The sequence below is a fragment of the Talpa europaea genome (assembly GCF_964194135.1).
Source record: "Talpa europaea genome assembly, chromosome: 13".
NCBI classification, from domain to species: domain Eukaryota; kingdom Metazoa; phylum Chordata; class Mammalia; order Eulipotyphla; family Talpidae; genus Talpa; species Talpa europaea.
In genome coordinates this window covers 3341212-3366882 of record NC_140080.1, presented here as the reverse complement: position 1 = coordinate 3366882, position 25671 = coordinate 3341212, and the positions used below count along the sequence as shown (strand labels likewise).

General features: G+C 37.4%; 1 protein-coding gene across 1 annotated transcript; it reads right to left on the bottom strand.

Annotated features, from left to right (window-relative positions):
• Positions 1–282: 282 nt before the first annotated feature.
• AIMP1 (aminoacyl tRNA synthetase complex interacting multifunctional protein 1) lies at positions 283–18724 on the bottom strand (the record flags this gene model as incomplete). The annotated part of the gene is made up of 6 exons (XM_084252347.1): positions 18598–18724; positions 17629–17742; positions 15395–15565; positions 12036–12244; positions 9405–9573; positions 283–449 (listed from the first exon to the last, which is right to left on the bottom strand). The coding sequence occupies exons 1-6, from the start codon at positions 18704–18706 to the stop codon at positions 283–285; spliced, it is 939 nt and encodes a 312-aa protein (XP_084108473.1). The 5' UTR covers positions 18707–18724.
• Positions 18725–25671: the final 6947 nt, after the last annotated feature.

Genomic DNA, 25671 nt, shown 5'->3' with positions numbered 1-25671 from the left:
CTTACCTACTTCAAGCTATCTAAATGTAAAAAGAAAAAATACAATCTGTTAATCTACACCCATGCCAAGAAATAAATCATCTTAAAAAAGGCAATTTCCTCCCAAATGAGAAAGGTGAAAATGTAGTGTTTCTCCAATCAGCTGAAAACAACAAATACCAGGTTTGAAAGGTTAGTCAAGTCTAGAAGAGAAATAACACAAAATGAGCCAGTTATATCTTAGGTTAACAATTGACCAGCATATTTCTTTTTATTATTATTTCAGTAGCTGAAGTATTTTACTTTATTTTATTCCACTGTTGTTCATAGTCTGAGCCCTGCACACTCCCTTCCCTTTCACCTCGAAGGGCGCTCCCTTGTATGTAGCCACACAGTCATCATTAGTGTGAAGATCAGGCTGGATCTGCTCCCAGATCTTCTTCTTAGGATTCAGCTCCTTGTCAGGCTCTCCTGTAGGGGGAAAAATTACATAGCTAACATATTAAATAAAATGTCCACAGAGATTTCCAGTGAATTATCTTAGCAGTACTTTCTGATCTGTGAACTGGTCAGAATTTTAGCACTTACTTTTTATGATGCCAGTTTATATTCTTGATTGGTGAAACAAAATAGTGTGTCACTTCCTAGCAAATGTTAAAGATACTATTTTTTAAAATTTTTAAAAATTTTTTTAAAGATTTATTTATTTATTAATACAAGAGCTGGTGTACAGGCCAGATGTGTGGGAGGGTGAGAAGATTCACCAGAGACATAGCGGGGAACAGAACAGGCAGACTGACGAAATACACTGCTGAGGGGAGCAACAGGCGAGGCAAGAGAGGTCTGCCATGCCATGTGGGACCCTCGCCAGCTGGCTGGGATCGAACCAGCGCTGGAGGCGCTGTGGACAGCTTCACAGCATGGCGCTCAACCACCTGCGCCACCAGGGGAGGCACTAAAGATACTATTTTCTACTCTTATAATAAATATTCTTGCAGGAAATATAGTACAATGAATTTATTCTCCCAGTCATTAAAGCAAAAATATATGTAGTAGTACATAAAGAAAAATTGTGAAGGGCAGCTTATGCTTCCTTATAGGTTTCAATATACAAAATAACTGACTAGATTGCTGCAGAACTGCTTAAAAGTTACCTGTCAATACTAGAGAAGAGCTCAAATGCTGGGGCTTACCAGTTAAACAGGGTAACTTTTTAGATTTCATCTGGTGCCCAGCCCATTTGGTGAGATGGAAAGAGACAGAGAACAGCAGTGAAGGGACAAGAATTCACACAACCCTAACTCCAACTTTAAACATAAAGAGACTGGGGCCAGAGAAGATAAGATGCACAGTTAAAAGTGGAGCCAAGGTTTGACAGCAGCGTCCATGTTTGGCTAGACCCTGTCTCGTGACAAACTATATACGACAAAGAAGCAAATCACCCTCTTATGTGTAGATGATAACCTACCCCTCCTTACAATAAAATGCACACTGTAAAATTCACTACCAATACAAGAACAAGAAAGTTATAGAAAATATCTGGTCTAGACTTAAAGGCAGCCAATATATCAAGCAATTTTTCTAATTAGTAATAAGGAAGTAGAGAATAAAGCTTAACAAAACATCACTTAGTAGCTGATGATGTTCAGTAACAAGTGGGGTAAAAAATTGCTTCAGAAAATAATTTTCCAATAGGTAATAAAGAGAATAAAATTATATAAAAGTATAATTCAGTAACGATAAGAAGACTGTATTTCTAAGTGGCCCCCAATTGTCTCTTAGAATTACTTGCAAAAGAAGCCTTTAAATATTACTGGGACTAATCGTATTCCATATTCTATAACATCTTATTACTTAAACTGTTTATTTTCTACTCATACATATATAGGAATAAAAAAGATAAGTAAATTTGTTGCCCATGGTAGTTTTCTTCTTTATTAATTCTTCAAAACTGCCACGAGACTGGCAAGAACAGAAAAAATTGTCCTGTTACAAAGGCCTTCAAAGATGATGGAAGAGTTCACGAAGCACTGTATGTAGTACAGAAGACTACACGAGACTAAATCTGAATGACTGCTAAGTATAAAATATGAGAAATTTCCTCCATTCTGAGTATCTGAAGAGACAAGAAACTAATAAACAGAATAGAAATCTGTAAAACTTTGATTTTTCTTCTAAACTATTTCTCAGTAGAAAAGTACAAACCAACTCTGCTTGGATACAGACCTTGCAGGGAGTGAGCACTCCAGAATTCGGAAAAGCCAACAGCAGAGACACTGTTCAGGAAGCATTGAGTAATCAATCCTCTGGGAAAAATGACTGAATGATAATGCGCTAGTTCACGGAGCAGAGCACAGCAGATCTGTGTAAAAGCTTCACAGTGAGAACACAGATTGTGTGGGCAACTTGTTGCTGAATGCAAACCTAAATGAGTCCCTAGAAAAAAAAGCCACAGAACTGAGCTTCTTAGGTCCAGGAAGATACTGCCATGTATGGGAAACCACGTCCAGAATCACACGGAAGACTTACAGCGTGCTCACCCCTGCAGTCACTGCACTAAAGCTCACCTGTATTTATTCTTCCCAGTACATGAAATAAATGTGATTAACTCAACTCAATTTTACAGATGAGGACATTGGGCTCAAAATTTGAAGTTAAGAAACTAAAATACCAGACAGTTGGCTAAGCGTTTCAAAAGTTAAAGCTCCCAAATCCCACAAGTGAGAGATACCTACAGGAAAACCTCTGCTTCTGGATGAAAAGGCTGAGGCTGAGCAAGGCTCCCAGGCCACCAGCACTCATGGGAGTCAAGAGAAGATTTTTAAATTACACACAATGAACTAGAACTAGTGATTATCAAGAGGAACCTCCAAAGCTCAACTCCAAAGCCATTTTTTAATACCACAGACTCAATACCCAAATACTCTGAATATAGTTCCAAGACTTCAACAGCGATTCAGATAAAACTGTTCAAAATGTTACTCAACAGTGTACTAACTGTAGGGTAAAAAGCTAGTTTTAACTGAGAGTTTACGTTACCTCTGTGAAAAACATAGCTAATAGTTTAAAGAGTTTCTTTTTAAATGAATTATATTTTCCAAAGACGCCTTTCATCATTCCTGTGTGGTATGAGCTTCTTCTAGGAATTATTTTCTGAATTCTCTTTCTCTCTCCCCTCCTCTGTTTTTGGCATGGCAACCCAAAGAAGTCAACTGATGATATCAATAAAAAGTTCCTAAAGCTAAAACCTGCAAAGTCCCTGAAATCACTAGACAAACACCAATAATCACCACTGGGAAATGGTTATAGATATTGAAAGAGACTAATCATTCAGAGATTATTTTAGGACAGTTCATTCTGAACCACACACAGGTAATAAGAAATAGATCAGAGGAGTTTGCACAGATATGACAAGCTCTGACCACCTTCCCTGCATTTAAAACCTAGATAACAATAAATACAAATTCCAGAATCCTTGGCATTTGTATGTGTGGAATAAGAACCAGAAATGTCATCTTCATTAGGCCTTTCTCAATAAACATTCATTGATCATCAGCTTTTGTTTGATATCTGCCATGGCCATAAAAAGCCTAGCACTAACTTAATTATTTTACATTTGATTAACTGAGTTTTTGAATAACTGTAACTATTGCCATTTACAGCACAAAAACAAAAGTAAAACTTTGCCAAAGGGGAGGCAGTTAATTTTACAAAGCCAACCAATAAAAATAAAATGTGGGGGATCTTGGCAACAATGAAGACTGATATTCATGTCTGTTCTCCAAATATTATATGCTTGTGGATTTGTTTTTTTAATTATTATTACCAAGTTTCCTTCCACTTATTCATTAACCAATTTACTGAATTTTTACTCTATTACAGTCATTTTTCTAGATGATAGGAATACAACAGTGAATAACAACAAAATCTTGGGTTTCATGGTGCTTACATTTCCATGTGGGCGGACAATAAGCTATGCAGTGGACATAGATGCTAAGTGTTTGGAGAAGAAAAAAGCAAAGGAGGTGGCATGCAGCTAGCTGGAGGAAGAGCCAGTGAGTAGCTCAACCAGAATGATGGAGGAAGAGTCAAGCATGCATAAGGTTGATGAGATAATGGAGGCTGTTGTGAGGACTTGGGTTTATACTCTTGGTCAAAAGAAACACCAAGTTTTGAGCAGAGAAGTAATGTAATCAGACCCACATTGCTCTGCCTGCTATAACAGAACATACAGACAAAACAAGGGCCCGGAAAAGAAGGAAGATCAGCAAAAGGCTTCTGTATTTTTGACAAGAGTTGTTGGCAATAGGACCAAAGTAGTAGTGGTGGTGGAGATACTGAAAATGATTCCAGGTAAGTTCAGAAGGCACCACTACAAGGATTTTCTGAAGGGGAAGATATATGAGGAAACAAAATAAGTTAAACAACTAGAAGAATGGAGCTGCTGTCCAAACATATGGGGAAAAAAACACACAAAAAAGGGAATTCTAGGGCCTCCCAGGTGGTGCAGTGGGTTGAGCATAACACTGTGAAGCTGTCCACAGCCTGTGCAACACAGGTTCGAGTCCCGGCTGGCCAGGAAGCAACCCACATGGCGTGGCAGGCCTCTCCTGTCTCGCCCACTGCTCCCTTCAGCAGCGTGGTCAGTCAGTCTGCCTGTTCTGCTCCCTTCTCTGTCTCTGGTGAATTCTCTCACTCTCCCGTGCCTCTGGCCTATGCCCCAGCTCTCGTATAAAATAAATCTTTTTTCAAAAAAAGGGAATTTTAGGGTACAGAGTGGGATGTATATTCTTCTTCCACAGGATGTATTAATGATAAAGTCTAGTGGACACCTGGATAAATGATGGAGAAAATAACCAAGGAAATGAACATGGAAAGAAAAAGAGAAAGTCAAGGACACTCCAAAGTTAAGAGATCAGGGAGGTACGGAAGAGTCAGCTTAGTTGAAAAGAAGAGCAGCCACTGATGCAAGGGAGAGCACCAGAAAAGTGTGGGTGCAGAAACTAAATAGTGAAAAGGACTGAAAACCAGTCATGCATTAGCTACAAGGAGCACCTGACAATCTTGACCACAGCATTTCTGGTGACTAAAATGGGTTTCAGAGACGATAGTCAAATAGGGACAAGTTTTCATTTACTTTACAGAAAGAACAGATCCAAAAGTTAAACACTCTTACATCTCATTATGCTTTGTGATTAACCATTAACCTGTATTTATTAATAAGACTCAGTATCAACAGAAATAGGAATGCTGGAAGTTAAACAAGAAGCTTAAAAAGTCTGAATACAAATTCTCATTCTTTATTAGACCGAAAAACAGTATATTCTCCTATCTACATTATTATTTTCAAGTTGTTTTTGCTTTAGGGAGCAGTGACCATACCTAAATGCTAAAATTTATAGCTTCACACATTTAAGATTTAAAAAGCATTGGGTGAGGAGGAGTGTTAGCCATTGTTATAGAAATATTTGTGGCATCTTCTTAAACTATGTGGAACTTTTTGGTTTTGTAGTTGAAGAAAATGGTTGTTAGGTGTAAAAGTCTTTTTAAGGCGAAACAGCAACTCAAAGGGCTGAGCCCCAATTTCAATTTCTGTACCACACTTAATATATAGCACACGAAATGAAAATCTCAAGACAATAAGCACATCCAGCGAACATCAAAATGTACCAGCAGATACCTTAAGGATTACAATATAAAACAGATATGGAAAAATAAAGCACTGATAAAACATGGTTCTCTCTGGGAAAAGAAAAAAAAACAAACAGTAAGACTAATGGTCTGTTGTGTTGTATTAGCTGTTATTTCCTTTCAGATTTACTGCTACAGAAGCAGTAACTGATGTGGAAGAACAAGCGAAAAGAGTACTAACAGACTGCATGTCCCAAAATATATTAATTATTTGATGCTGTTCCACTGGGTTAGGCAAATTTTAAGTGCTGAGTGTAATTCAAACTCATGGGAAACTTTAAAGTAAAGCTTCCCTTCTTTCATTTACAAATATTTTTGTACCTTATCCCCATACTTATGTACTAATGCACAAAACAGTCAAGTGCCCAAGGACAGATGAGTAGACTAAGATGTGCTGTATACACACACACACACAGGAATACTAGCCAGCTATTTACAAAAGAAAAGGTGAACTTTAGCCCTTTGTGACAACATGGATAGAACAGGAGGGGAAAATGCTAAGAGAAACAAGTCAGAAGCAAGAGATAGTTTCACACATATGTGAAAACACTGGGAAACAAAACAAAGGTTCACATAGAACAAACCAGTAACAAACCCTAGAAATCTGACTGTAGAACTGAGGTCAAGAGAAGGGAAGGGGGAAAGAGGAGGCATGAGCAGAATATGGAGGGGGTGCAATCCACCATGGTAGAGGACTCTGGGTGCCTTGTTGGTAGGTGTAATGTGATCTGAAGAACTGAGATCCTATACCTCTAAATCATCTACAGTGTTGCAAGCCAATGTTACTCCACTGGGCAACTAAAAAGACTTTCTTTCATTTTATTAAACAGTAACATCCAGATAACAACAGATTCAAGAGCTGAAATATTTATTTACATATTAAATCTACGAGATAAGGAAATGAAGCTGTCACAGAAATGAAAGAATTGTATTCCTTCAATAATGAAAGTCCATATAAAATTGTAGCAAAGAACAATCAAACAAAACAGCTCAGAGTAGAGATTCAGCAAAAGACACACATTGTTTCCTCTTTTTCCTAAATTCTAGATAAGCTTTACTAAGCAAGTAACTGAATTTTGGTGGGTCTCAGCTTCCAAATTTGCAAACTATTGAATCAAAAGTAGATGATTTCTTTTAGTAACAAAGAATTGACTCAAATTTATTGGAAAAAAAATGCACTAAAACATATTAAATAAAAAAGAAGGCAAATATTAATAGGGCAGTAAACCAAACTTTTATTTTTTCTTCAATGTGTGCTGAAACTTAAAAGTTTACTTTGACTGTCAGTCTATTCCAATCCAGTGAGTAAGACTTCTTCATAAAACTTCATGTTTGCTAGGTACAGGTTGGCCCAAAACATGAGGTTTGGGCAGTGTTTGGTGGTTTGGTTGGAGTGGCAACCACATGGCCCCAGAACCTACCGACTTCATGCTGCTTTGGAGAAAGGAGTTGGTTGATTCAAGTTTGGGAATTTTCCCAAAACTAGCCTGATTTTCAATCTACCAAGGTTCAAGATAAATACATGGCTTCAAAGATACAATTATGTTCTTTAGGTGCATCCATTTTTAATTAGAAATGAAGAGCTGCTTTTCAAGGAAATTAACCCACACTTTCATACATATTTTCTATTATTACTCAAAAGTTAAAACATTATTGATTTAACACAGGATCAAGAAACAGGCCTTAAATAATTACAGCAGCTTTTATATTCCACTAAAATTGTTTCGGGGGCCTCCCTGGTGGTGCAAGGGGTTAAGACACAACCTATGAAGCTATCAGCAGCCGCTGCGGCACCAGTTCGATCCCCAGACGAGAGGAGACCCACATGGCACAGCAGACCTCTCCTGACTCGCCCGCTGTTCCCCTCAGCAGTGTATTTCAGTCAATCTGCCTATTCTGTTTCCCGCTCTGTCTCTGGTGAATCCTCTCATTCCCCACACCTCTGGCCTGTACCCCAGTTCTTGTATGCATAAATAAATCTTTAAAAAAAAAATGCAGTTGTTTCTACAAATATGCCTCCAAATCAATTCTGACTTTTAAAACTAATTCTACTTGTTACCCTAATTAATTTATTTTTCCCATTACTCTAGTCAAATGAATATCCTTTAAGTAAACAGATTCTTCTAATTTCTGTTACTCTTTTGAGGTCCTCGCTATATATGAAATATTTATTCTACATCTGCCAAGCATCCACTCTCATCCGTCTCAAAGACCTACTTGAAGAAACTTTCACACGCATTATGATGCTTCATCTGTCTGGCCAGCATTTTAGCAGAGAAAACAAGCAATGCACAATGAAATTTCCATTTAGAGTGTTAAAATAAATGGCTTTGAATTAGTTTTTCTGTGGAGTTTTTGGGGTTCTCTATGTATATTATCATATCATCTGCAAATAGTGATAGTTTGACTTCTTCTTATTAAAGAGCTTCTGCACAGCAAAGGAGACAATAACCAAAACAAAGAGAAACCCCACCAACTGGGAGAACATTTTTGCACCCAACACTAATGATAAAGGACTGATCACAAAAATCTGCAAAGAGCTGATGAGACTCAGCAACAACAAAGAAAATAATCCAGTCAAAAAATGGGCAGAAGAGCTAAAAAGAAACTTCTCTGAAGAGGAAATGCAAATGGCCAACAGACATATGAAAAAATGTTCAACATCACTTGTAATCAGGGAAATGCAAATCAAAACTACCATGAGATACCATCTCACACCAGTGAGAATGGCACATATTAAAAAAACTAGCAACAACAAATGTTGGCGAGGGTGTGGAGAAAAAGGAACTCTTCTGCGCTGTTGGTGGGAGTGCAAACTGGTCCAACCACTATGGAGAGCTGTGTGGAGATTTCTGGACCTACTAAACATAGAGCTTCCATAGGATCCAGCAATTCCACTCCTAGGTATTTACCCAAAGGACACAGAAACATCAATTCCAAAGAGCACCTGAACCCCTATGTTTATAGCAGCACTATTTACAATAGCTAAGCTTTGGAAACAGCCCAAATGCCCAAAAATAGATGAATGGATCAAGAAGATGTGGTACATATATACCATGGAATATTACTCAGCATTCAAAAAAGATAAACACATGCCATTTGCAGCAACATGGATGGCGTTGGAAGGGATCATGCTCAGCGAAATAAGCCAAAAAGAAAAAGAAAAATACCGGATGGTCTCACTCATAGAAGAATCTAGAAAACTTAAATAAGGGACCAGGAAAATGAATATAAGAAAGTGAAAATCAAAATCAACAAAAAACTATGAACCAGAGACACTTTTTGGGGGGTGGGTGGCGGGAGGGGAGGGATTGGGGTCAGAATGGGGGGTTTGCAATTATATGGGGGAATATAAAAATAAAATTTATTATTTAAATTAAAAATAAATAAATAAATAAATAAATAAATAAATAAAATAAATGGCTTTGAACTCAGAGATTTTCTCTGTATCTTTAAATCAAGTGAAAGCACATACAAGTATAAGATGGACTTTGAGAATGAACCACATCTGATCTTTGAATTTTTTCATCTCTGTTACCTTCTGAGTATTAACTGGTTCTGACAGTGATTCTGCAGCACATTCTGTCAGTATCTCACTTTCCACTTTGCAAGTATAAACATTTGTATTTTACCCAGGGCAAAAGATGGGGTTGATCTGACACTTCACTATTACGAGCATTGCTTTGATGACAATAATTCCAACGCTACCTTAAATAATGACTAATGAATACTTACCAGGGAAAGCATCAAAAGTAATTCTGTCTCCAGGGACAGCCCCATGAGGAGGGGCCAAGATTTCCACTTTCTCTGGGGAACTAGCACACATCACCATTGCTTGAGAAAGCACTCCCCTCATTTTCGCAGGTTTCAAGTTACAAAGTAAAACCACCATCCGATTTTGCATCTGTATGAAATATAAGTTGGTAATTAAAGATGTACCAGAACTCAGGAACTAGAATACATTAAGGTACAACAAATATGCTAAATATCAAATGTCCTGTTTTTGTGGCCGTATCTTCACAAGTTCAAAATCTTGTTATTCCTATGAAGTCTTATGTAAAAATGAAAAAAAAAAATTCAACAAATGGACAGTGCATTATTGTGGAGAGAGCAGAGGCAAGGCCTTTCAATTAAATTGTTACTGAACAAATGAATAAGTGACTTAGAATCTAATTTGGTTAGAACTTCAGCAGCCATCAACTAGCAATAAGACCGTGCAGCTATTGTCCCTGTTTCCTCACAAAATGAGCGGCATGATACTAGACTTCAAAAGGTGTCACAAGGATTAAATCCTAACAGATATGAAAAGTATTGAGCTAAGTCCTAGTATTAAAATAACTGCCCAATCATTTTTCTTTCCACAATTGGTCATTTTCAATAGTATGTAAGATTCAATTTCTTAATCAAAGATATTGGCCATTTATTCAAGCATTACACATACTGCAATTAATATTTAGAGCTTCTCCTACAATTTGTTATAGAACAGACATTTCTTTGATCCTCAAAAGTTAAAGTGTCTTAAATTTTCCTCAACTAGCAAAAATGAGGCACAAAGTTTTCTAAACTCTTCTAATGGAAGAAATTTAACTTAAAATAACAGATGAGAACTACCACTGCCAGAAAAAAGTAAATGCATTCTAGATAGTTTTATAAATATTATGTGCAAAAATACCCCAAAATTCTAAGATTAAAAAAATTCCAAAAGTCCCCTTTTAAGTTCTTCATGAATAAGACTGTGTCAAACAAGTAACCTTAAAATGTCACATATATGAGCATTTAAAAAAAGGTACAGAGCCTCCCCGGTGGCACAGTGAGTTGAGCGCAGCACTGTGAAGCCTTTGGGCGCTGGTTCGACTCCTGGCCTGCCGGGGAGATTCCCACAAAGTGCAGCAGACCTCTCCTGTCACGCCCGCTGCTCCCCACGGCAGTGAATTTCCATTATCTGACTGTTCTGTTCCCCACTCTGTCTCTGGTGAATCCTCTCACTCTCCCGAGCCTCTGGCCTGTACCCCAGCTCTTGTACAAAAATAAATAAATCTTTCTGGCTTATTTCGCTGAGCATGATCCCTGCCAGCGCCATCCATGTTGCTCCAAATTGCATGTGTTTATCTTTTTTGAATGCTGAGTAATATTCCATGGTGTATATGTACCACATCTTCTTGATCCAGTCATCTATTTTGGGGCATTTGGGTGGTACAGAGAATATATATAAGAAAAACTATAGGATTGGAGAGATGTAATCTTTTAAAGATCCAATAACTCTGTGGACCTTTACCTTAGAAAAATACATAAACCTTCAAAATCTGGCAAGCAACTTGAGGAACTAATAGAATGCTTTATAAAATGTTTACTAGTACTGCCTTGATTGGTTAGACACAGATGTGTATATAGATATTTTTGTTTGAAATAGCTGTGAATTACAGTTTTTGGAAGAGCAGAAATAGTATAAAATTGTAAGTAGGGAAACGACAAAGCCCCAATAATGAGTTTTTTCAATTTGACCTGGCTCAAGATCAGTTCTTTCCTCCAAGGCGCCTTATGAGAGCCTAAACAGATGAATTAGAAAAAGTAAAAAAAAAAAAAAAAAAAAAGCCGCATGTATGTGTCAGGTCTGTTTTTCATAGAAAAAAACTTCTTCACTTACCTCTTTACTCCATCTCTCGCCCCTTAAAAGAGCAACCCCAATGATCACATTAATGTGAGGTAGACCCGCTACTCCTCAGCTCAAAAAACCCTCCAAGGACTTTCATCTCACCCTGAATCAAAGCCAGCGGGCATTTCACATGATCTCTGTCACTTGGAACCCTTATCTCTGACTTCTTTTCCCTGAATTCCCCCTTGCACATTCTGCTACAAACACACCAGCCACTGTGTTGGTCTTCACTGAAGACCCCAAGATGACATGTGACATGGGCTGCTGAAATGCTCTACTGCCATGTTAACATCTGACTGGTTTTCTGTCTTTCTTCTATCTTTACTTAAAGGTCCCTTTCTTTATAAAGTGTTCCCTGGCTGCTTTATATGAAATGATACAGTGGTAGCTTCAATATTCCTTAGGTATTTGCCTACTTCATTTTTTTTCCTGAATTATCACCATTTAAAACACTAGATATTATAATTTCCTGACTTGCCCATAGAAATATGTCACAAAGATACTTAAAAAAAAAACAACAAAAACTTATGTATCTGTCTGTATTGAGTCATTACTATATTCCCTTTTCTAAAATAGGTCCTGCTATATTTCAGGTGTCAATAATTTTTTGCATCTAGAAATATGAATGAATGTAGGACTTTGTCCAAGTTCACAAAGCTAATAAGCACCAGAGGTGGCAATGAACAAGCAGCAATTTCAGCTGTACAGGTTACCTGTTCAAGAGGAACATGATTCACCAGACCACTGACGACTGTTCTTGGGGCTGTTTCTCCAACATCCACTTCTTCTACATACAAAGAATCTGCATCAGGGTGCTTTTTGGCAGTGATGATACAACCAATGCGAAGATCCAGACGAGAAACATCTACTGGCTTAGTGTCAGCACTTCCTGCTGACTGCTGTTTTTTCTCCTTTTTCTCTCCTAAAAAATATTGAATGAACACATCAGAAGTTAAAACAAAAATACACTATGAAAAACTCCTTAGCATCAGTACTGATAAGATTAAAATAATGTGTTATTTAATCTACCTTCACTTAAATAATAACAAAGAGTTATTCAATAATTTGAAAAATTTAATGCCTTCAAAGCCTAACATTAACTAAATGGCCCTTTGCAGAACAAGTGTATCAGTCCCTAAAACAGCTGTAGACTGTGACTCTTAGTGTGAGAAACCTGATACTAAAAAACAATACCAAAATTGGTAGCTAACCAATGAAATGAATTAAATGAACATTAGTTTCACTGATGAAATGTTTCTCTCACCAGTTAAGCACACTGGTAAGTAAATGATGAATTCTCTATTTCTTAGATTTTCCTGAAGATTGATGAAATTGTAGGTTTATCTATAGCAACTGTATGAGAACATTTTATTGGAATTGTATTTTAACAATCAATCCTAATTTTATTTATAAACTAACAGTGTAACTCATTCTTACATAATATTATTTAATGAGCCAAAATGCAACCTATAATGAGAGTTCATAGTCCCCAAGTTTATATTAGTTTCTCCAGCAGAAGAGAGTATGAAACCAAATAAATCTGTAATGATCTTTCAACCAAAAGAGGTAAGAGAAACTACTATGGTTTGGAAGTCATTCCTTCTCAACTATGCCTATGTTTAATCTTTGAACAAATATTTACTGAGATTTAAGGCACTGGAAAGTATAAGGTGAGTGGTCCATGCATCATGGCACACAAAAATCTCCTTTAAGGAAAACTGACATCTACATGATGAATATGTGGTAAACATCACACACAAAGAAATACAGAAACAAAGGAGGCTAATTCAGGCTGCAGTGGGAAAGGAAGTTATGTAAAGGTTATTCACAATTTATAGTTCTAAAAAAGGAGGCAGAATTATCATCTAAAAGACTTGACAATTTTAATCTCATTAGCTAATTTGTAAAAATACCACTTTTCAAGTAACAAGTTAACAAAGACTTTTTAATGGTAAAAATGCCAAATGATATATATATATGTATATAAAATTGCTAGAAAAAAATACAGCAAAAAATCTTAAGAGCAGATATCTTTAAGTCATAAACTATAGATTTTTTTTATAAACTACATATAACAGTATACTATATCTATATCCATATGTTTTTAACATTTTTTTAAGAATGTATTTTTACTTATTTATGCATACAAGAACTGGGGTATAGATCAGAGGTATGGGGGGAGGGGGGTGAGAGGATTCAACAGAGACAGAGTAGGGAGCAGCAACAGGCAAATCTCCTGAAATAAACTGCTGAGGGGAGCAGTGGGTGAGACAAGAGAGGTCTACTGTGCCATATGTGGGATTGCTCCCTGGCTGGGGACCAAACTCAGGCCACAGCAGTAATAGCATGACAGTGCTGAGACTTAACCCCTATGCCACCAAGGAGGCCCTGTTTTTAACTTGAATCCATTTCCCAGACATTTGAACTACTTTGCCAGGCATGTGGAGTATCTAATCACCACTCTTCAGAGGTCACTACAAATACTAAAATCTATACCAAGAACTTTGTTAGTCTTCACAAAGGATTTTAGGAATGTCTGACTGAAAATAAGTGATGCTTATAGGCATGTATGAAGACTTATGGGCAGGGCCTCCCCGGTGGCGCAGCGGTTGAGCGCTGGGTTGCGAAGCTGCCCGCGGCCTCTGCGGCGCCGGTTCGATCCCCGGCTGCTCCCCGGCCACCGGAGGAGGATCCCACATGGTGCGCAGACCTCTCCTGCCACCCGCTGCTCCCCTCAGCAGTGTACTTCAGTCCTTCTGCCTGCTCTGCTCCCCACTCTGGCTCTGGTGAATTCTCTCACCCTCCCGCGCTTCTGACTATACCCAGTGCATGTATAAACAAAACAAACAAATATAATAAATAAATAAATAAAAGCATGCCTCTATAAAAAAAAAAAAAAAGACTTATGGGCACCACAGACCTTGTAGGAAAAGAATTTTGCTATGACAATGTAGCAGAAAAACACTCTGGAATGATCCTCTTTATCAGCAACACCCAAAATCCCAACAACTCAATGTCAGTGACACGGAGTTGTTTACATTTAAATGAAAAATAATTAAAAATTCCGTTCTATAGAACACCAGACATATATCAAATGCTCAATTGCCACATGTGGCTCTTGGCTGCTGTTGGGTGATGGAGAGGAACAGCATTTCCATCATCACACAGAGCTCCAATTGACAGGAGTTCTAAACCTAGAGATCCATGTGGTCCTGTGTGCCCCTCCCCACCCAAAGGAAGATTTTTGTCTCATTTGACTCAGGCTAACTGACCCTTTGGTGGGAATAACAGCAGATTTTGTCTAGGGAACTGAGCATAGATCTCACCAAACTTATAAGAACAAGTTATATGATTGTTTTGAGGACATTTCTCAATAAATTTTACAAAGTGGAAGAAATGCACTGAGTTGCTTTCATTGTAACCATACCACCAAGTGGTGAAGTGATACAAATGAGGCTGTACAGCCCTGTCTAACTTAAATGAACAGAAGTGACTCATGTTTACCAAAAGGAGTTGACAAGTTCTAGATGCAGAACTGGCTTAGGTGAGCTCACAAACCCTCAGCTACTTTATAGTTTAAAAAAAAAAGGTAAATGAGTGTAAGTACTATGAGAGGTATGTATAAGGAATTATATTCGCATTATTTTAGACATATCTGGATCAATGAAGTGAAACAGGAGTAAAGGAGTATGTAATAAAAAGGAGTCAGATTTATGCGTAGAAAAAAGAGCATGAACAGCAAGCTAAATATAAACTACCAAAGATAATGCTTTGGAGAGAGATCAGAAGAACTCAACCTAAGGTAGCACCAAATAAAAAAAGAAGCTGAGGTGGAGTCTACGTATACTTTGTTAATGGGATTTATAGGACCTAAGATTTCCAAAATCATTCATAATTTTAAACTAGTTCCTAAAGGTCTGAACTTGAGATGTGAACACATTCCCCTCAATAATTTACTATTTCCTAAACTAATATTTCCTCAATGAAAAAACAACAAAATCACAATCTGGCGCAGTCAAAATGTTGATATTGTCTCAAAAAAGAGTCATATAAGATTTAACATAAAAAATACCTTTCTTTTCAGTTTTCTCTTTCACCTTCTTTTCTTCTCCTCTTCCTCCTTCTTTTATCTGTTCTTTGGTACCAGCAGATATGGTTGTTACTGGAACAGACTGCATTACATTTGTAGAAGCCATAGAACTAGCTTGCATTGGAGTATCAGATGGGAATGGTATTTGTTTCACTGAAACAAAAATGAAACAGATAATGACATTCATATTAAATCAGCAATAAAGATGAAAACTATAAAATTGTGAATCACAAAAAGGAACACTGTTTCAAAATAGAAACTCATTATATATGATTATTAAGCCTCTACTGTAAGAGATTGTACAAAGGCTACCAAAAAATTAAGGATATATTAATCATAATAAAAGAATAAATGAATTATTCTCATTTAGCTACGAATGACTGAAGTGAATTACAAATAATAGCAATTACAAAAAAATTAAAAATAGCAATAATACCTGATATTTATTATGGACTTACTACGTTCCAGGTATTTTATAAAATGCTTTCAATGAACTACATTGTACAATTCAAAAGTACCCTGAGCAGGAAGTTCTAACCATATTCCCAGGTACAGATGATTGGCCTGAGTTCTACAAAGTGAAGACACTGGCTCACCATACAGAGAGTTGGTGGGGAGTAAGAACCTATACTCAAACATTCTGTTCACAGAGACTCGATCTCACACTGTATAAGATGGCATGTTTTCCACTGAGACTTTCTTTTATATTAAACGATCACCTCAGAAAGTTAATTTCGTTATCAGAATTAATGAAGAGAGAGCATTACTTGCCCATGATTTTATTTCAAGAAACAAGAAAATAAAATTCCATCAGCAACGTCAGAAACATTCTCACAGCTCAACCAACATGGAGATAAAATAATCTAGGGAGGGATTTTGATGTGGTATAGATTCTGGCCAATGTTCAGATGAGTTTTCTGAGATATTTTTAAATCTTTGGAGTTTAACTGCTTCTTTCAAGAACATCAAGCTGTATCCCTATTTTATGTTTCTTCATTAGAAAAATTCAATACTTTACTTCAAACCACTGGTTTATTTTACCATCTCATAGATCAAAGTTGAAAAGTTTAATGTTTATTGGGCAATTTTCTAGAAATGGAAGAAATAAAAAGCAGTTTTAAGTGCTGTAATATTAACTGCTGGTTTAATTCTTTATCTATGTTCCAAATCACCTACTATTGGAATTATCAACTAGTCTCAAATTTCCCACTGACAAATATTCTCTTTAGTTGATAGTTTTCAACATAACTATTGATTTTTTTTAAAGATTTATTTATTTATTTATTTATACAAGAACCGGGGTACAGTCAGAAGTGCGGGAGGGTGAGAGAATTTACCAGAGCCAGAGCAAGGAGCAGAACTGGCAGAAGGACCGAAGAACACTGCTGAGGTGAGCAGTGGGCGGCAGGAGAGGTCTGCGCGCCATGTGGGACCCTTGTGGGCAGCTGGGGATCGAACCGGCACTGCAGACGTTGCGGGCAGCCTCGCAGCCCAGCACCCAACTGCTGCGCCACCAGGGGAGGCACGTAACTACTGATTTTTCCATACTTCATTTTATCTATATAAGGGTAGAGTTTATACGCTAGCATTTAAAAAAATTCACTGGCAGAATAATTCACTGGCCAAAAATGAAGTAGAAAGACACTCTTTCACTAGATTTGGGGCCCCTTAACTCATAGTGAAAGGATTTTTAATATTGTTAATAACATTTCATTGTAATATTTTGAAATTGTAATAGAACTATTATTGTTATATCATAATAATACAATTTTATCTGAAACTCTTTAAAATAACAAATTTTTCATTTTCTTTACAACACAATAGTTGAAATGATAATGATTTGCTGACTTGAATATGATTTTGGACAAATTAGGGTAAAATGCTTGATGCATATGAAGTTCTGGGTGCACAGTAAAACCTAATGTTAAAAAATTACTATGCCTTAGTGTCCATAACTGTTCAATATGGAACTGTGATGATCAAGTTGAAGTAGAATACACAGATGAAAAGCACAAGTTTTTAAAACACAGGTTTGCCATTTTCTGTGTGCCCTCAGGCAGTATCATTTCTCAGGGTCCACTTTCTTTTCTACAAAGAAGATGAATGCAGGGGAAAGGCTGCTGTGAGGAAAAGATCAGAAATCAAGCATAATACCTAATAATAAATGTTATAATTATTATAATTCAAAGCAAATGATCATTTCTATATTTAATCACCTCCATTTTGAATTTCTGCTTGAATTAGCTCTTGTTTTAATTCTTCAATTTCTTTCTTCAATTTGGCATTTTCAACTCGAAGTTTCTTCTCTTCTCTCAAAGTTGCCTGCAAGACTATTATCAAGAAAATCCAGTTTACCAATAGGGAAAAAAAACCAATTTTATGAATGGAAAGAATTCTGGGGAAAACAGTAAGAAAAATCCTTTATCACTTTTAAGAAAAATAATCTTAAAATGATATAAAACACTACGAAAAGTAATAACTACAACAGTATTTTTAAATTATTTAAAAAATGAATTGATAAAGAGAACATTTTTTGAAGAGTAAAGGTAGGACTCTGTAAGCGACTCAACCTTATGTAGCAGAGAAAAGCATTGGTTTCTGTTAGGGATGGCAAAAGACTCAATATTAACATAGGCTATTGAGAAATTAAATATATTTAAATAAATTAAACCAAAATCTTTCACTTTCATTTCCACACACAGGAAATTAAAAATCAACTCAAATTCTGAAGCAGAAATTCAAATCTGATATTTTTGTATATATGACAGTAATTTCTTGGTAAAACCTAAAAGAAATATTGTAAAAATATAAAAATCATTTCAGAAAATACCTCCATAAAAAGTATTATGAAAGTATACATTCTTTTATATAAGACTGAGGAGATCCCATTTGATTTCACCCAATTTTCTTTATCTCTAACTCCATTCCAACTTATCTTAAAATCAATCTTCCTTTAAAGTCTTGAAATAATATACTGCTTTCTCTGCATACCATACATTCACTATATGCCAATTCTAATTTATCTTAACCCTAGAATATTATTTAACTCAAAATTAAAATATTAAAGAATCTAAAAATTACCATTAAATGATTGAGTAATAATTTATGTGGTAAACAACCTTTTTGTGTTGACAATGTATGAATTCATTTTACCTTTCTCCTTAGAAAATTTTTAATTTGCTTACTTGCTTTCTCCTTAAGAAGAGCAACTTGCTGTTTAAGAAATTCAATAATTTGATCTGCCTCTGCACCCTTCTGCTCCAGTCTCTTCAGAACAGCATCACTGGTTGCCATTTTTGCAAAGAAACGGCAGAAAATCCTAAATGAAAAAATAAAAGTGATAAATTATATCATACAAGGAAAAAAGTTATTGTACAGGAGACTGAAAAAGCAGATTTAAAGGACATTTTCAACTGTAACGGAATAGCACTCTTCCTATATAGAGGAGCAAACCAAAAATGCAAATGTAGTAAAAAGACTAATCCTTGAATCTGTCAGGAAATCAATTTGTTTTCTCAAAGCAATAAATGACCTTTGTGACTATATTTAAGTGTCAAGGTTTTAAAGAAAATTTCAAAATAGTGACAAGGAAGGAAGGGCCATCACATATGCCCAAGAAAAGAGAACTGCTGCATCTCTTCTTTGTTACTTTTTTTTTTAAGATTTATTTATTTATCCAAGACTTGGAGCACAAGCCAGAGCCATGGGAGGGTGAGAGGATTCACCAGAGACAGAGCAGGGAACAGAACAGGCAGACGGACCAAAGACACTGCTGAGGGGAGCAGCAGGCAAGACAGGGAAGGCCTGCCACACCATGTGGGAATCTCCCTGGCCAGCCAGGAATCAAACTGGTGCAGCCAGCGGACAGTTTCACAGAGCTGCGCTCAACCCGCTGCACCACTGGGGAGGCCCTTCTTTGTTACTTTGTTATAGGGAATGTTTCTACTCTGTAATGATTTAAAATTTTAAGAAGGAACATGGAAAATAGCAAAGACAATAAAGAAAAAGATCAATTAGGAAAACATCATGTCAATCATAGTATATATGTTGTGCCTTTTATGAAAAAAAATGGAATTTTAATTTTATAATAACTCCCAGAAACTGGAAAACACCCGGCCAACATACAGAAAATACACATAAACAAACATTTGGAGATTAATTCATCATGTTAAAGTTTAAACTGCCAAATATTAAGAGAGATACTCACATTGACAAAAAGGTTAATTGTTAAACCAACAAATCGCTCTTTTCTTACCTGATTTAGCATTAATCTGTAACTTAAAGCATAACAACTATATAAATACAGCTGAAATAATCTGATTTTAAATAAATAATGTATGTGCAAAAATTAGTGAAATTTTTTGAAAAAGAAAAATTTAAAAAAATGGTTAAAATGGAAAAATGATTTAAAATTCTAATTATGCAATATCCATCCTATATAAAGAACATTCTGAAATGCTGACCCTTTGAAGCAACTATAAACCAGAGACACAGGGGGGTGAGGGGGGTGGAGGAGAGGCGGGATTAGGGTCAAAATAAGGGAGGTGGGAATTGTATGGAGAATATAACCAAGATGAAAATGCACACATTGTGCAAAAAATGAAAAATGATGTAAAAAATATATAAAATAAATTTTTAAAATTAAAAATAAATAAATCTACCTCTAAAAACCTTGTTAAAATGAACAATTTATGATGTAAGAGCAATTATAAAAACTCTGAAAATTAAATTGATAATAAAATAAGAAAATATAGATAGAAAGTTAATCTGGAGAAGCCATAGTAAACTGCTTGTTTTCTGAACAGACTATGTTTAACAGTTTAGAAAAATACAGTGAAAAAAAAAAGGCAAAATACTGAACGAAGACATCACCTTATAAATACTGCCATTGTCTACTACAGTGAACACTGAATAGCTTGTTGCTGCTCCTTCAAATTGCAGTCAGAATTTTACAGAAAAAATACAAATGGACATATGCAGTAAAATATGATTACTTTCTTCTGAAATTTTCAGTATCCTACTGAAGCACTTGTCTAGATCTACTTTAGTCTAACATAAAATCAACATTCAATAGATGAAAAAAGATTATCACAAACAAGCAAAAATAATGAGCATTTGACCTGATAGAATTTGAAACTCCACTTTCTTGACAAAAAAAAATTGATGAGTAATACTAAGGTGAATGTGAAATTAGTTCCACTTTAGAAGAACCCTAGCAAACTACTCTCTAAACTGATATGAAACAAATAAATTTAAGTAAAGTTTTTTTTTTTAATTCACTAACAGGTCCAAAAAATCATCTCATAAATAGTAGCCAGTCTACTAAAAACAAAAAACAAAGATGTGAAACTCATGTCTTCACTTAAACAAAAAGTTTCAATTCAATCAGCTACCTGAAAAATAGTTACAAAAGTTAATCAAATATGACTCTTGTAACATACTGAAGCACTGAAGTTTAGGAAGAGCACCTGTTTCAAAACACAGACACACAAAGACTCAACTATTAAGTACATACATACAAGCACAAACGAAACAGTGTGATAAAGAGAAGATTTTCAATGAAAAAAAATAAAGGAAAAGCTTTTTATTAAAAAAAAAAACTTTCAATGATACTGGTCAAAAAAACACAACACAGAATATTGAACATCATTATGTAAAGGTGTTAAGGTGTTAAGATTAGGAAATATAAACTGACAAGACTTGTCATCCCAGTTTTTGTGAAACCCAAATGTTACTATCACCAACTGAAAACACAAAAAGGATTACAACCAGTCATGACTATAATAATTCCAGTTTGGCAGGGAATGGCTTAAAAATCCAGCTACCAAATTTAGTTTGAATATTTTTATAAGAAAACTATATGAAAAATTTTTTTTAATAAAATGCCACTAAAAAAGCCTATCTCACCTACATATAAAAAGACATGATAGGGCCTCCCCAGTGGCGCAGCGGTTGAGCGCTGGGTTGCGAAGCTGCCCGCGGCCTCTGCGGCGCCGGTTCGATCCCCGGCTGCTCCCCGGCCACCGGAGGAGGGTCCCACATGGCGCGCAGACCTCTCCTGCCGCCCGCTGCTCCCCTCTGCAGTGTACTTTGGTCCTTCTGCCTGCTCTGCCTCCCTCCCCCTCTGGCTCTGGTGAATTCTCTCACCCTCCCGCGCTTCTGACTGTACCCAGTGCATGTATAAACAAACAAACAAATAAATAAATAAATAAATGCCTCTATAAAAAAAAAAAAAAAAAAAAAAAAAAAAAAGACATGATAGATTATTGAAGATTAAGTCAAACCTTTATACATTTATTTATCTTCACATGTCTTCTAAATTTTAGATAATTTTAACACTAACGATAAATACCACAGTATAATAAAAATAATAAATAAAACAATATAGCAATGACTATAAAACGCATTAGCTGTTAAACTATCTCTATATTTTCTCTTCTCCTAGATAACTGATTATCTCAGAAATTTTATTCAAGATATCAACATTAAAAATTTCCCAATCTTGTGAGATACTTTGGACTAGCTTCTAGTCACTATGTGTTGATAACTTTTCACAAACGCTAAACATGATGAATTATTTTTAGAATCAGATGCACTATTAAAAAAGTCTAGTACTCACTGATTGTAACGTAAGTTTTTCAAAAATATAAACAGATGCCCAAGTTTATCTCAATGTTTTCTAGTAAGCTGCAGATAATTTTCACTAACACTGGCAGAAGAACACAGACTTTGTATACCCAGTATTTACTACAGCTAACAAATCTTTGTTGACTCACATACTTAACAGGTTGTGTGACCTTGGTGAAGTTACTTAGCTTCTCTATGCTACATTTTCTGAGTTTATTAAATGAAGATCCCTCCTACATTCTTGGCCTTTCCTTCTAGTGTTCTTTTTTCTTGACTATTCTCTTTAACGTTGTTCTTCAGAATTTGGTCCTGATCTCCAGTCTTTTATACAGATTACAAACTGTCACCACGTAGATTAGGGCTGCCTGTACTCCAAGTTAACACTGAATGAGAATGTCTTTAAGTAAAGAGAAATGGACTTCACCACACCTTGCTGTCTGCCATCTTCCCTACCACGATCCCCAAAATAACTCCAAGATCCTACTTTTACTTATAGTCTCTGAGTTTAAGCCATGTGGTGGGATTATAGCAGAGAGCAAAAATAAACATGTTCTTTATGCCCACTAAGCTTTCAGACAAGAGAGAGAAACAGTAAATCAGAGAAATTTCTTTCAAATACAGTTATGTGTAGGCCAACAGTGAGTTGAACCACAATGCCTGAAACTCAGACATATCTTCCACTACTCAGCTTGGTGCTCATTTCATTATTCTGTGCTAACTGCTACATTTTGTTTTTTAATTTTATATTTAGTTGCAGGTGAATTTCAAAAAATTTTCAAGGTTTTTAGTCTCCTCAAACCCTTGCATAGGGTTTCTCACAGATGATCACCTTAATAAGAATAGGATAACATTTGGCAGAGCATTTTTTTTAATAGACTGGCTAAATGCTTTATATAGATCTTCTATGAACACTGTAATTATCTCCATTACATCTAGAACAAAGCATGAGTCAAAATGAATGTCTTAAGTCATATAGTTATTTTGTCTTGTCTTTTTTCACACAATATCTTTTAATCTTCACAATCGAGTGAGATAACATTTCCATTTTATAAACTCGGAACTCATGATTTGACAATAAATTATTCCATTCAAATAGCAAATGGAAAATCCATGATTTTAACCTATGTTTTTCACTCTAAAACTCACACTACAATTCACTTTTAAAGTATGTCCTAAGGGCCTCCCCGGTGGCGCAGCGGTTGAGCGCTGGGTTGCGAAGCTGCCCGCGGCCTCTGAGGCGCCGGTTCGATCCCCGGCTGCTCCCGGCCACCGGAGGAGGGTCCCACATGGCGCGCAGACCTCTCCTGCCGCCCGCTGCTCCCCTCAGCAGTGTACTTCGGTCCTTCTGCCTGCTCTGCTCCCCGCTCTGGGTCTGGTGAATCCTCTCACCCTCCCGCGCTTCTGACTGTGCCCAGTGCTTGTGTAAATAAATAAATAAATCTTTAAAAAAAAATTAAAAAAAAAAATAAAGTATGTCCTAAGCCCAATAAAGAAAATTAAAATCACCATCCATTAATATTCTTACATACCTAAATTAAGAGCATTAAGAATCTCACACAGGGGACTGAGGTGATGGTGCACGGGTGCACTGGTGAAGGAAACTCTATAGGGACTACTCTAGGGGGTGGGGGGAAGCAAATATTGTTTAAAAATGAACAATGATGTAAAAAAAATTTTAAATTAATTAAAAAAAATTTAAAGACTGGAAAAGATGAACACCTAGGATTACATCAAACTGAAAAGCTTCTGTGCAGCAAAAGAGACATTAACCAAAACAGAAAGACACCCCACTGATTGGGAAAATACCTTTAATACTTTTAAGAATGATTTTTAATTAAAAAAAAAAAAACAGCTTTAAGAATCTCTTTGGCCATTTCCAAACACCCCTAGTGAAGCCACCATCATGACACCTCTGGACAAAGGCATGTAAAAGCCTCCTAACTTGTCTTTCTCCTACTCTTTCCTCCAGTCTATTCTAGATAGCAGTCTGGAGATTGCTTAAAAGTTTAAAAGTCAGGTCTTTATCACTCTGCTGTTCAAAACCACCCAAGGGTTTAAATACCCCTAAGTTCCTCTTATGGCCTCTTCCTGATCTCTGATTTTTGTCTTCAATTTAACCTTTGCACTCAACTCTCATGCACGTTTCTTTGCTGTCCAGGCGAGTTTCTGCTTCGCAGCTTTTGTAAAGGCTGGTTCACCGGCGTTACTGCATTTCCCGGAGATAAGGATATGGTGAATTCTCTCACTTCTGTTGTTAGGGGGAAGTGATGTCCTGAGTTAATAATTCTTAACTACGATGTAATTTCTTCAGGGAGAACTTCCCTGGCCACCAAATTTCAACCTATAATCTCCTTCCCTGTTTATTTATTTTTATCTTCAGTCCTTATTACAATCTAAAATGTGACCCAGAGGGAAACAGAAATTTCTGTTCTGTTCACTGCTCTTTATAAAATCCCTACAACCGTGTCCGGAATGCAGTGGGCGTTTAATGATAATTACTGAATGAATTAATTCCTGTCACCCGTGCTCCCGCCTGCCTGGCCCCCGCCCCCCCCCCCACACACACACATTTGTGAATTTTTTCGTTTCCAGGGACATTCTTTCTTTCCCTTAACCCACACATCTCATTCGTCAAACTTGGTTCCCTCAAAATGCCCCAAGCTCTCCCCTACTTTCCCAGAGCCCAACACTACTGCTGGCGCGAGCAGACCCCAGACAAGCAGCCGCAGGCCAGACCCAGGGTCCCCGACTCGACTGAAGGGAAGGAGGCTGAGACACTCGCCCTCCGCCTACCCCAGGCCCCTCGACGAGTGTCACTCACATGAAGCGCAGCACAGGTACTCGCCGGCTACCGCCTCAGCCCACAGCAGGCAGTGTGGGCCTCGCACACGCGACGAAGGTGAGAGAGGACCCCCCAGGGCTGCCCCACCAAGTGCCTGAGCGCGCCACAGAGTCCACGCCAAATTCCGTTACCCCGTTTCTGTGCGCAGCACATCACGCTCCCAGTTTTCCACGCCCTTAGTCGATAATGTCAACCCACCTGCACCTCCTCTTCACTACATTTGGTCATCAGTTTGGGCACAGCGATCGACGCCCAGGTCGGGGGCTTTGCCCACTGTTGAGTCGCGGGACTGTGACGTCAGAGGAGACGGCCTGACTGAACCGAGCGTGAGGGAAAGCGCTGACACCTGTCAGTGAAGTGGGTCGGGCGCTTGCTCCAGGCCATGGTCTCAGCTGGGAGTTGTGGCTGATTTAGTTCGCCTGTCAAGGGCAGGCTCTGCGCTCCCCGCGCCTCAGGAGCCGACCCATTGCAGACGTCCCTGAAATGCAGGGCCTGCTGCCCTAAGCTGTGGCGGCAGTCGCAGCGACAGCGCTGAGGCCCTGGGGAGAAGCTCCGTCCCCTTGTCTGTGGGCCCGCCTGCACCCCCCGCCTCAGAGGCAGGTATTTGGGGGCCCCAGTTTTCTTGTCGAGTGCGTGGGGCCGGTGGGAGGTGGCGGAATAGCAGGCGCGGCGAGTGGCTCCCGCCTTTCCGCTGTGAGGGATGGAGCCCGTCTGTGGAGCTGTTTGCCGCCGAGCCTGTGTCCTTCGCGGGCGACACCCTCCCACCCCCCTAAAGTCATCCGACCCCCGA